Here is a 13,098-nt window from a genome sequence, read left to right as displayed (position 1 = left end):
GGTGGCACTGTTTCCCATATTTGGCCATAAAGAGTGCTGAATTCTAATGGGGGTCACTGAGTCTGGGCAGAAATGGGCACTGGTTCTTGTACTTTAATAGTGGAGATGGGACTGGGGGGGTGTCACTTATTTATAGGCTTGACCAGCAGTAGGTAGTGGTTGACCTGTCTAGCCAACAGAACAATTGATGCTCTGTAGGTGGGCAGTAGTGCCTACTGGTTAGTGGTCACCTGTTGTTCTAATGTCCAATCACCAGAGGATTCTCAATGTGTCCAGATGACAGTAGAGTTTCCTGTACATGGTCAACAATTCCAAGTTACCCGTATTGGCCAGTAGTGGACACTGGTGCTTATATCCAGGCAGCAGGGGGCAGTACAGTGTGTCCAGTTGTCATTGGGTTTTTGCACTGTGACTCTAGACCTGGTCACCAGGTGGCATTGTTTGCTATCTTTGGCCGTAAAGAGTGCTGAATTCTAATGGGTGTCGCTGAGTCTAGGCAGAAATGGGTGCTGGGCACTGGTTCTTGTATCTGCCTAGTGGGTAGGGGAGTGGCACTGATTACTAGGCTTAACCATTAGAGGGTAATGTTGCCATGTCTGCCCGTCTAAGGAGACTGGTTTTTAAAATTTAGCCAGTGGGGTCAGCTGGTCACGTCTTGAGTGTTGAGAGCCCTGTGTTTGGCCACCATTCAGTGTCAGTCCCTATATGTGGTCAGCACAATATGTCTGGCCAGTACAGTCTATGGCAGTGGGCACTGATCATTGGTGCCAGGCCAGTGGTGGACACCTGTTCTAAAAGTTGTACAGAAGGTTCCAATTCAGCCCTGCCAGGTCTGCCATGCTGCTAGCTGCCTGGTCCAGTGTGCCCCCCACATTAACGCTGCCCCCTGTGCTTTGCCTTTGCCACAGGTTACGTCACGATGGGCGCTATTCCGCCCGCCCTTTGGGGTCAGCCACCGTTCGGAGCCCAGCCTCCCTTGGCCTTCGGAGCCCAGTCTCCAGTTCCTCAGGTGATTCCCGGGACCCAGCAGATGATTTGGGGCCAGGCCAACATGTTCCCTGCTACCCAGCAACAATGGGCCGCCATGGCAGGAGCATTTCCCACCGCTGCCTTTATGCCAACTCAGGCTGTTGGCCCTTTGCCGGCTGCCATGTTCCAGAGCATAGCTGTGCCAATTGCCACGGCACCCACCACCTCCTCGGAGGCAGCAGCCCCCAGCCCACAAGCAGGGCAGTCCAAGCAAAAAATGGGCAAGGATATGTTTAAAGATTTCCAGATGGCAAAGCCTCCTCCAGTGCCATCACGGAAGACAGAGCAGCCCATCCTGGCGTGCACATCCGAGGCGTTCTCCACCTACTTCAGCCGCGTGGGCGTGGCGCAGGAGGCCGATGACTGTGACGACTTCGACATCTCCCAGATGAACCTGACACCGGTGACCTCGACGACGCCGTCCACCAACTCGCGTGAGTCATTTGCTACTTTAGATTGTGCTGGGCATCTGGTACGCTGGCAGGGATCCAGCTGGTTGGGCAGAGGAGGACTTAAGGGTCATGGGGGCACCGATCTAACAACTTAAGTGCTAATGTCACACTTTGTGTGGAGGTAAATGCCTTGAGTTTCATTGGGCGATGGTGCCAGTCAGTTTCAGGGCATTTGTAAGTGGGGTAGCATGAAGGAGGGCAAAGACCAGAGGGTCACCAGCAGTGCCAGAACATGTAAGTTATGGAAGGTGGGTTCACTGTCTGTGCCAGGTGGTCGAGCGGGTACATGTGTAGCTGTCCCTAAATGTGCCATTCTTTGTTCCTGTTCCCAGCTCCGACTCCGGCCCCCCGACAGAGCTCACCATCCAAATCGTCGGCCTCCCACGCTAGTGACCCTGCGACGGACGACTCGTTCGGAGAGGTGGAGGACAGTCCCCAGCGGAGTGGCGAGGAGGAAGCAGTGAGTACCATCCGGCGAGTTCCACCTGGCACCATGCTTCTTTGGCACAGAAGCAGCCCTCCCCGCCTTTCCCCCGTATCCTCATGGTTGGCTCAGATGCCCGCTTTTCCCCAGTGAAGCGTCTGGCGCGCTCTGCTGCTCCGCCTTTTGTCCTGCATGTCTGTCTGTCTGTCCTCTTCTATCTGCACGTCCTGTTCTCTCAGCTTTCTCTTCCTTCGTTTCCAGGCCGGCGGGTCTCAGGCCTCGTCTAACCCTGATCTGCCTGCTGACCCTTCTGCTGAACCCGGCAGCCCACAGCTCGCTAGCTAGATAGCACAGGTTGGGGTAGGTATCTGTCCTCTTCTTCCTCCTACTGGTGTTGGCACTGCTGCCAGTCTCTTGTGTCTTCCTGCTGCCCACCTGTCGTCTCTATGTTGGGCTTCTCATTGTCTCACTCTACATTTACTGTCAAGTGTGCCCGCTGTCATGTGTCCAAATGCTCCTGTGTACCCCCACAATGGCTTAATATAGCGCCCAGCACTACCAGGCAGAACCTGCCACTCTCCACCTTCCTTGGCTCTTCTGTCTACTTCCTCTCCTCCTCCTCCTGCTGGTCTCGGTGCCCTGCTATTCTCCCTTTATCACTCCTCCCTCCTCTTTTTTTTCCTCTGCTTCACTTTTTTTCAATGGTTGTTCTCCCCCGCTGTTCACCTCCCTCTTCTCTTTGCTCTTTGCTGCAGATTATAATCTTGATCTACCTTCTGTGGCTATTCTCCTTTCCTGTGCACCTCCCTCTTCATCTTGGTGCCATTCCTTTTGCTCATCTGCATTTGGTCTCAGTTGCTATTCTCTCATGCTGCTCACCTCCCTGTGCTCTTAGCCATTTGCCTCAGACTATAATCTTCTTCTGCAGTCTGTGGTCATTCTCCTCACCTGCTCACCTCCCTCTGCGCCTTGGTGCTATTCACCCCACTTGCTCTTCTACCCCTGCTCTTTGTTGCTGTTCTTCTTTGCTGCTTACCCCCCTCTGCTCTTTGCCGTCTATGCATGTTGATTTTCTTCCTCTGCCCTATGTTGCTGTTCCATTTACTGGCCTCCCCCACTTTCTGTTGCCGTCTTCCCTTCTACCCCCCCCTTTGTCATCTACTGCTGTTCTCCCCTACTGCACCCCCAACCGCTCTCAGCTCCTAATGCACCTTGCTGCTGTTCTTTCCTCTTGCTCTACTCCCCCTGTTCTCTGCTGCTCCTCCTTATCATAACATACTACCCCCACTGCTGTTCCCTCCAGCTGCTGATCTCCCCTACTGCTTACCTCCCAGTGCTATTTGCCCCTTTTTGCAATCTTCCTCTGCTCTCCGTGGCTGTTCTCCTCCTGCACATTAGTGCTGTTCTTTCCTCTCGCTCTTCTCCCTCTGCTCTCGTTTACTGTTCTTTTATTTTAATTACAGCTCACTCACACCCCTGCACTCTGGGGCTCTTCTCCTTTGCTGCTCACCTCCCTCTGTTCTGTTACTGTTCTCGCCTGCTTCTGTTCTGTCATACTTCTGACCTCCCCCTGCTCTGTGGTGTTCTTCTCCCTCTCTGCCTTCCTCCCTCTGTTATTTCTCTCCCCCCTCTGTGCACTTTGGTGCCATTCTCCCCTCTTGCTTTTCTCCCGCTGCTCTCTCTTTGGTGCTATTCCCCCCCACTGCTCACCTCCCTCTGTGCTCCGCTCACTCTCCCCATTACCCCCTTCCTCCCTCTGCTACCCCCCTCATTTGCTGTTCCCCCAGTTGTAGTCTCCTCCTACTGCTGTATTTCTCCCTCTGTGTCTCTCTTGCCCCCTCCGCTGTTCCCCCCACCTGCCCTCTGTTGCTTTTCCCCTCTGCTGCTCACCTCCCTCTGTGCTCTGCTGTTCTCTTCCATTTCCCTCCCCCCCGCTGTTCTTTCCCTTTACCTCCCTCCCACTGCCCCCCCCCCCTCCAGTGTCCTCTCCTCCCTCTGCTGTTCTTCTCCCTCCTTGTCTCTCCTCCCTCTGCTCTTCTGTCACCTCTGCCATGTCTCTGCCTTTGCCCCGTCCTTGTGGTCGCACATCTTTTCCTCTCTCTGCCCCTCGGGTACCCATGAAGCATCTCTCCATTTGTTTCCCTACAGGAGTCTCTTCTTTCTCAGCTGTCACGCCGTCACTCAGGAAGTTGGCACAGGGCTGGCACTGGCACTTGCTGGTGTCCTTCTGGCCAACATCTGGCCGCTTGTCGGCTCGTGCCACCTGTCACTGGAACGCAGGCCCATGCTGCTTAAAGCCTCACAGGGTGCCTTGTCTGCTCAGTGCCAGTCAGTAAGCCACCAATGATTGATAGTGCCACTAGTGCCCACCCCCAGTGTCCTTTGGCAGTGCCCTTTGTAACTTGCTGCTGCTGAATGTGACACTCCTGGGGGGCTGGACTCAGAGGGTTAGCACCAAGGATGCTATGTAAAGCCCACTCTACCATCCTGCTTGGATCTGTGCCCCGGTGTGGTGCCAGTTCTGGCCACTACTTTTGCCCTGGTTGTCCTTCTTCTTTGGTCTAAACTTGGAGTTTGAAATTGAACGTTTTTAGTGGCATCAGATGGACGTCCACACTACAGATCAGTATTGGAAAGCAGACTTTCTGGTGCCAGGCTAGCAGCGCTGAGAGACGAGGTGGCATGTAGACTGCCCGTCTTTGCCAGTCCCTGTGCACTGGGCATTCTTTAATAGTGAGCTGATGTGCTCCTGTGCCACTCTTCTTGTTAATCATGTGCAGGTGCCATTTGAGTGGGCACTGACCAGTGGGTTAATTAACAGTGGCACCATGTCTGCCATCATGTGCTGCTGTTTGGCCCGGCCCACTGCAGAGTCGACGTTGGACCAATGCCACCCTGCTGTTGTCCGTCATATCCGTGCCCACGCCAGACTGGTTGGTGACCCATATCTGGACCAGCCGGCTAATGCCCACTTTGTCTTCCACAGGAGAACGATCCTCTCTATGCCCAGATTAACAAGTGGAAGAAGTAAGCATGACGGAGCGGGCAGCAACTGGGCGCTCCTGTCTTAACGAAGGTGTCATCTGCCAGCCAGTGGAGTGCGGGCGCGGCGTCGCTGGAGCGGCTCCATGGCTTCCTCTTGGTCATCAGCAGCCTGCCCACTCTGAATAGGGCGGGGCAGGGGAGGGGAGGGGCGGGGCTTTTTGATAATTCTCTTTTTATACAGAACTGTTCCTTTTCTAGAGGATGAATGGACGGACGGACAGACGAGGGTCTCTGACGCCCGACGCGCCTCTCTGGTGGACAGCCCGACGCGACTTTAGTGGAGTTTGTCACTTTGGACCAAAAGTTTCTTGAAACTGCCATCGGTGTGGGGGGGGCGGCGTGGATGTGGGCGCACAAAAGAATCAAAGACGCTATTTTTGAAATTCCTTCTGCTGCTAGATGGCTATGCAGACAGCGGGGGGCGCTTGTGGACTCATTGGCCCGAGCCGAGCCGCTCCTCCCGCTGGACTCTCGACGCCCGATAGCTTTTGTACGACACGAATCAAACAATTGAGATGGAGTTTTTATTTTCTAAGTCCGACCTTCTGGAGTCGCGGCGAGACAAAAGGCTTTAAAGCATCTGAACCTCCATTGGCCCAAATCGCGCTTTTCTTTGCTTCCTTCTCTCATTTAGTTTGTAAATATTAACATTAAACGTCATTGTGGACCCCGGCACCACCAAGGTAAGCGGCACCCGGTGACCTCAACAAGGGGGGGGGGGGGGGGGGGCGCCTAACTGAGGACACACAACCCTGAGCAGTGACCCCAAAATGATGCCTTGGGTGACCCCAAAATGTAAAACTTACTAATGGGCCCCTCATAAGAAAACACAGCACCTGGTAGTGACCCCAAAATGAGGCCTTAGGTAACCCCAAAATGTAAAACTGACTAATGGACCCTCATGAGAAAACACAGCACCTGGTAGTGACCCCAAAATGAGGCCTTGGGTGACCCCAAAATGTAAAACTGACTAATGGACCCTCATAAGAAAACAGCACCTGGTAGTGACCCCAAAATGAGGCCTTGGGTGACCCCATAATGTAAAACTCTTACCAATGGGCCCCTCATGAGAAAACACAGCACCTAGTAGTGACCCCAAAATGAGGCCATGGGTGACCCCAAAATGTAAAACTGACTAATGGACCCTCATAAGAAAACACAGCACCTGGTAGTGACCCCAAAATGAGGCCATGGGTGACCCCAAAATGTAAAACTGACTAATGGACCCTCATAAGAAAACACAGCACCTGGTAGTGACCCCAAAATGAGGCCTTGGGTAACCCCAAAATGTAAAACTGACTAATGGACCCTCATAAGAAAACACAGCACCTGGTAGTGACCCCAAAATGAGGTCTTGGGTGACCCCAAAATTTCAAACTGCTACCAATGGACCCCCTCATGAGAAAACACAGCACCTGGTAGTGACCCCAAAATCAACAAATCACAGCCAATGCAAAGTGACAAGTCAGCCATTGGTGACCCCAAAATAAAAACATACCAAGTGACCCCAAGTGGGAGATCAGTGCCTAGTGACGACACGAGTCATTGGTCACCCCAATGGGTTAATCATTGCACCCAACAGTCACCCTAAAATGACGCTGTGGCATCAGTCATCCCAAATTTAAAATTACAAATGAGATCACCTGATGACCCCAAATGAGGAAAAACAGCAGCAAGTGACCCAAAAACGACAACGTGAGAAATCAGGTGACCCCCAAAGAATAAAAATAAACCCCAAAAAGACAACTCTTAGAATTTATCTTTTTCAAATTGAAATACTAAGTGAGCTCAAAGGAAATGTCTAGTGACCCCAAAATGATAAAGTGAAGCATCTGGTGACCCCAAAACTTAAACAGATGTTCTAAGTGTCTCTAATGGTAAAACACAGCAAGGCCAGAATCACAAATTGAGGTATCAGTGACCCCAAAATAAAAAAATGTCACAAGCAACCCCAGTAGGAAAACACAATGGCAAATGACCCCGGAGCAGGCCTGAATCACTCTACATGAGGAAATACATTATTGAGGGGCCACAGTGACCCCAGTTTTAAAGGTGCAGTGCCATGTGACATCTTCATGAAACTGCAGCACACTGGGTCCCCAAAACCAGCAAGCTGATGAGTCGGGCCCCATAATTAAAATGTGAGGTGGCCTGTGTCCCCATGTCCTGCCACTGTGAGTTCGGGGGCCCTGACCATACAAACACAGTGACACCCAAAGCACTCCAAGACCCTTAGTGCTATTTGTGATTGCTGTGTCAATGGGATGTCACCCATGGCACATAAAAACAATACAGTGGCACAAAGCCTGGCACCTGTGTTATTTAGGTGGGCAGCAGAAAAATGTCCTCCAATGGGCCCCTCTAGAGGCCACCTTCCTGGCAATGCCACACAGTAAAGTGGACTGTCAGAGGTGCCCAGGGTTGATGTTTGCACCCCCAGTCCTACACTTGGTCTCAGTAACTGCATATAATACAGCAGGGTCAGTCTACCTGCCAGGTGCTCCTCTGTGTCTTATATAGCGCCTTTCATTCAAGTCCACCATGATGCTTTTTCAAGGCCTGGCCTGTCAGGTGTTGCAGTTTCCCTCCTCAGCCAGTAAGGCGCCCGACAGTTAGGCATAATGACGTATTCCCCCAATAAGGTGCTCATCAGCGCCCCCTAGCTAGGAGGGCTTTCTTCATTTCATGTGCAGCTATGCCACAGCCATCATCACCCCTTCCGTGCTGGGCACTCTTACCGGTCTGGTGTTGGGTTATTGGGGGGGGGGGGGGGGTCCACCTTTAATTTGTGGTCACGTCTCAGCTGATTCCTGCCTCTTTGACACCTGATCTCACTTTACCTCAGCTAACAGGTGGCCAATGTGGATGGACACTCGCTTCTCACTCGGTTCTTTTTCTTGCTTTTTGTCCTTCACCATGTAATCTCGTTTCCAATAAACACCTCCTAACTGCAGACAGAGAGTCACATGGTCTGTTTGGTCAAAGGTCAGAGGGCACTCATGTGGGGGAGGAGCCTGTGGGTGCCACCCCTCCCCTGACCCGCCCCTAGGGATGACAAAGGTTAATGTGTGGCCCTCAAGTCAACAGGGGAGTGTAAACAGACAGTCGGGCAGCAGCAGACGAACACTCGCCAGGCGGCCATCATGTGGAGTCGCATTCTGCTCTTCTGCCTTTACTCTGCCCTCTGCTTCACCCAGACAACTGGCGCCAGGTAAGTACGGGTGACCAGCCTCACTTAAGGCAGGACTGGTGCTTTATGTTTCCTCTGAGTCCTTCTCTCCATCTTGGTCTCCTTTTGTTGGCGTCTTTTTCCCCACTGCGCCCACTCCTGTGAACTGGGCCATCACTGGCATCCCAGTCTGACATCAGCTTTGCATTTCGTGCAGCGAGAATGGGACGACGGCCAAAAAGAGATGGACACGTTCTGTGGCGGGCCCCCCAGAGCCCATCGACTGCCTGCTGACCCCGTGGTCTCCCTGGAGCATGTGTGATTCATGCCAGAAGAAGAGGGTGAGTATGACCCCCGTCAGGCAGAGGGGCACAACTCAGAGGGACTCTTTATAGCGCCTTTACTCACCACAGGATTAGGGCCAAAGACTTCCTGCTAACTGCTGAAGGCCATTGATAGTGGCTGGAATGCTGATAGGAGGGCCTCAATAGCAAGACCACCAGGAGGGCACTGCTCTCATACTGGCATCTGGTAAGGTAGAGCTTGTCAAGAAAAATAAAAAATAACAAGGGAATCTAAAACATAAGGAAAAAGACCACCACCCCAGGATGGCATTTCAACCAAGGATTCTGTAAGGTGGCAGCGCTAACTGCTGTGCCAGCATGCTGCTCATATTTAACCCTCTAGGAATCCCCCTGATTCTGATGTAATAAGTGAGGGTCTGAATTATAGTCTCGCAAATAATACTGCGATATTGACATTGATGAAAGGAACTATAAAAAATAATAATAAAAAAACATTCATACTGGTGAAATGCACACCCCCTCCAGCAAACTGTGAGGACCAAAATACCAGACTGGACCCCCCAGTAATGTGAGAGCTGCCAGGTGATAATCGTGGGATACTGTCTACTGTGAAAGGCGCTATATAACAGATACATAGATAGAGTGAAAGGCACTATATATAGATAGATAGACTGATAGACAGACAGAGTGAAAGGCACTATATGATAGATAGATAGATAGAGTGAGAGGTACAATAGATAGATAGAGTGAGAGGTGTTATGTAATGATAGATAGACAGAGTGAAAGGCACTATATAACACATTGCATATTCTTGATGGTGAGACCCTTTATTTCCCAAGGGTCTTACTTATATCTGCCCCCCACCCCACCGCCTCCTGGATAGTAAAGTTCCTTTCTAATGGAGCGGTGGGCTCCTCACATTAAAGTAAAGGTCCTATCACCTCCCTAGTAGGGCCCTTTATTTCACGAGGGTCCCATTTTACTGATAGGTGACATTTTCTAAATAGTAAGGTCCTTATCTTCTGGGTGGGCTCCTCTTACTCTGCAGCAGGTTAGCCATCATGGATCTCAGATCCATTCCAATGATAATAAATTCATCAGATTGTAGGACTAGTGAAGTCCTTTACTCCTGGAGAGCCCCCTCTTAGTCGACGTTAGCTCTGCACATTAAATCAACATCCATATCTTTTCTTTAACGCGTCCCTTCATGTCAGCTCCATTTAAGGGGCAGTAGGTGCCCCAGATGGACCCATCTTTTTGAGTCTGAGGTCCTTTACTTCACAAGGGGGCCCCATGTTACTGGTGGAGAGATCCTCCAATTGTAGCAAGAGTCCATCCCTCCTTCAATCAAAGCAATGGTCCTAACATGTCTTTAGGAGGGCCCCTTATTTCATGGCGGCCCCAGTTTACTGAAAGTACCTCATATCGCAGCAACTGCCCCACTCCTGGACATCAAAGTCAGATATTCCTGGAGGTCCACCTGTTAGTTGCAGTTAGCACCTCTCTAGTAAGGCTCTCTATTTCACAAGGACCCAATCTTACTGGTATGAAGCAATGGGTTTATCTCTTGAATAGAAAAGATGTTTATTTCTGTAGGACGCCTTCTTAGGAGCCCTGAGCCCCCCGCTCTGTAGCAGGTGGTCCACCTTCTTCATTGTAAGGTACTTTTTTTCAGTTTGGTCCTCTCTTACTAATGATAAGCTCCTAAAAATATAATGGTGACCTGTCTCCTCAATAATGGAGCCCTTTATTTCTGGGGGGCCCAATCTTAGTAACAATCATCTCTTCACGTTTAGGTATGTGCCCCATGGCTCCTTTAGTGGGACCCTTCTCATTTAAGTGGTAGTGGGCACCTCAGGTGGCCCCATCTTCTTGTTAGTGAGGCCCTTTACATTATGAGGGCCCCATCGTTCTGATAGATTGCACCTCACATTTTAATGGTGTCATGTCTCCACTGCATTGAGGGTCTTTGGCTCTTCAGGGGCTCGTCACATTGCTCTGGTGGTCACGTCCCCTGTTTGGTGAGGCCCTTTTGTTTCATGAGTTCTCCATTTCAGGGAGTAGTGGGCAGCTTTGGATGTTGAGGCTGTTAATTTCATGGACACTTTATCTTAGTGGCTGCGAGCTTCTCACATTCTATCTTCTTGATAGTAAGGCCCTTAATTTAGTGAGGGTCCCACTTTACTGATTGTTAGCCCCCCTTTATTTCATGAGAGCTTTGCCTTGGTGATGAAGGCCCTTCGGGTTGTCACAGATGGCCTGTTTTATGGATCGTTAGGCCTTTTATTTCATGACGGCCCCTTCTTGCTCAGAACAAATCCGTCACGTTAATTGTGAGACCCTCTGTCCTGAGACCTTACATTAAAGTAGAGGGTCCATCTCCCTGTCAGTGAGACCCTTTCATTCTTTCTTGAGAGAGTCACTGTGGTGGTAGTGACCTCCATGCAATAATGTTATACATCCACTTTTTTAATTTCTAGATTGTTCCGTCTTACTGGTGGAAGGTTCCTCACAATGTTGTCTACCTGATAGTGAGGCCCTTTACTTCAACAGGGGACCCCCCTTTCCTAAGACTGAGCTCATCTCCTGAACCTCTTTGTTTCTAGAAGACTCCTCCCTTGTGAAGTAGAGGACTCATCTCCACGAGGGTGAGGTCCTTCATTCCTGGCTGGTCTCCCTGTGTCCATCTATCTTCACCTTGTTTGAGGGTCCCACCTTAATGGCCGTGAGCTCCTCCCCCTATAGCAGGTGATCCATCTTTGCTGTATTAAGGCACTTTGTTTCATTTAAGTCCCATCACGGTGACCCTGGGCTCCTCGCATTCCAGTGTTGAAGTCTCCCCTCAGTTGTGAAGTTCTTTAGTTCAGGGGGTCCCATGTTTGTGGTAGTTAGCATTGCACATTATGGCCACATCTGCTTTATAATGTGGCCCTTTGCTTTATGTGGAATCCATCTTTATGGTGGTCCTCAGGCACCTCAAGTAAACCCAATCACTTGATACTGAGGCCCACTGTTTAATGAGAGATCCATCCTCCTGGTGGGCTTCCCACATCATAGTGGAGGCCCATCTCCTCAACAGTAATGCCCTTTACTCCTGGAGGAAGTGAACTCTGGAAATTAAAATAACGAGATCATCTCTGATGTTGGGGAATCTCCTGTTACTGATGGTGAGCTTCTCACATGGTGGGCCATCTCCTTAGTGGTGACGTCCTTTGCTTCTGAGGTGCCCCATCATGGCTGTAGTGACACTGCACTCCTTCGTGTCACCCATCCTGGTTGTAGTGACATTGAGTATTTTCATGTCACCCATCATGGATTTAGTGACACTGAGTGTCATTGTGTCACCCATTTTGGTTGTGGTGACACTGAGTGTCTTTGTGTCACACATCATGGATAAGGAGAGTAGTATACATCATGGATGTAGTGACATTGAGTATTTTCGTGTCACCCGTCATGAATATAGTGACACTGAGTGTCTTCCTGCCACCCATTTTGGTTGTAGTGCCACTGAGTGTCTTCATTTCACCTGTCATGGTTGCAGTGAGCGTCACAAACTGTAGATATGTGGTCCAGCTTTTATTTATGGGGGTCCCGTCCTCCTGGTCACATTGAGATTTTGGCACTAACGTGGTGGATCGATCTCCTTAAGCTCAATCTCTGTAACTCATGAAGCTCCGTGGTGCTAGTAGTGACCTTCTCATGTTGTAAATATTGTGATCATCTCCTCAGTTGTGAGGCCCCTTTTTTTCTTGAGGGTCCTAATTTGATAGTGAACTTCATTACATTAAAGCAGTGGTCTGATTCACCTTAGCGGTGGGTCCTTCTTTTCATAAAAGCCTCACAGTTTAGATCTCAAGCTTCTCACGTTGAAGATATGGAGTCCATCCTCTTGGTAGTCAGGCCCTTTTCTCTTGGAGGGGCCTACTCTGAGGGGCCAATACATTTATTTCATGAAAGCTCCATGGTAGAAGTTATTAAGCTGTGTCCATCTTCTTATTAGTGAGGCCCGTTTATTCTGGAGGGTCCCATCTTAATAAGCTTTGGGGTCCTCTGATCCATTGATCAGTGTGGTCCATTATGTCATGAAAGCCCCTCGGTGTTTTCACTAAGCCCCTGGCATTGTAGACAGAGTGTCCATCATCCTGATCATGAGGTCCTTAAATTCACGTGAGCCCCCATTTCTTTACTGTTTAGGTCCTCAAATTGAGGAGGGTGGCATTGCAGTGGGTTTCACTTATTGGGTACTTGCCAGCCCATCCCTCTGCCAGCGAGTGTCCCAAACTTCAAGAGGGGGTCCACCTCAGCTGTCACAATGTAAGCACAAGTGTGTTCTCACGTTTCAGAGGGTCCCCAACTCAGCAGTACCCCCTCCAGTTACAGAGTCCGCCCGTCACATTGTGGTCCAAATGGCCTCTGATTAACGCCAAGCATCATTGGAGCCATGGCCTTAAAGAAGGGGCCGCAGCTCACTGCTCTTGGGGGTCTCTGGTTCTTCTTGTCAGGCTGGGATGCTTTAGTAGCTGATGGACCCCCGCTGGGATTCAGGTCACCAGTGCTGAGATCCTTTTATTTTTTCATGGGCCCCATTCCACAGTGAATCATCTCTGCCAACATTCTAATGTCACTCACTGTGGGACCCCCCTTGACTCTGGGACCCCTATCATTTTTTCTCTT

The 13,098-nt window shown here is 50.4% G+C and overlaps 1 protein-coding gene across 1 annotated transcript in view; it reads left to right on the top strand.

Moving 5' to 3' along the window:
• Positions 1-13,098, top strand: part of dab1a (DAB adaptor protein 1a) — a 280,483-nt gene that overhangs the window by 259,680 nt on the left and 7,705 nt on the right. The window contains exons 13-17 of the mRNA XM_051932968.1: positions 909-1,463; positions 1,814-1,941; positions 4,892-4,932; positions 8,015-8,161; positions 8,337-8,460. Of these exons, the coding sequence (XP_051788928.1) occupies positions 909-1,463; positions 1,814-1,941; positions 4,892-4,932; positions 8,015-8,161; positions 8,337-8,460 (995 nt within the window). The remainder of the gene's footprint in view (positions 1-908; positions 1,464-1,813; positions 1,942-4,891; positions 4,933-8,014; positions 8,162-8,336; positions 8,461-13,098) is intronic.

This window comes from Erpetoichthys calabaricus, chromosome 10 (genome assembly GCF_900747795.2).
Source record: "Erpetoichthys calabaricus chromosome 10, fErpCal1.3, whole genome shotgun sequence".
NCBI lineage: Eukaryota > Metazoa > Chordata > Cladistia > Polypteriformes > Polypteridae > Erpetoichthys > Erpetoichthys calabaricus.
The sequence above is the reverse complement of the archived record's forward strand: the minus strand, read 5'-3'. Positions and strand labels throughout refer to the sequence as shown.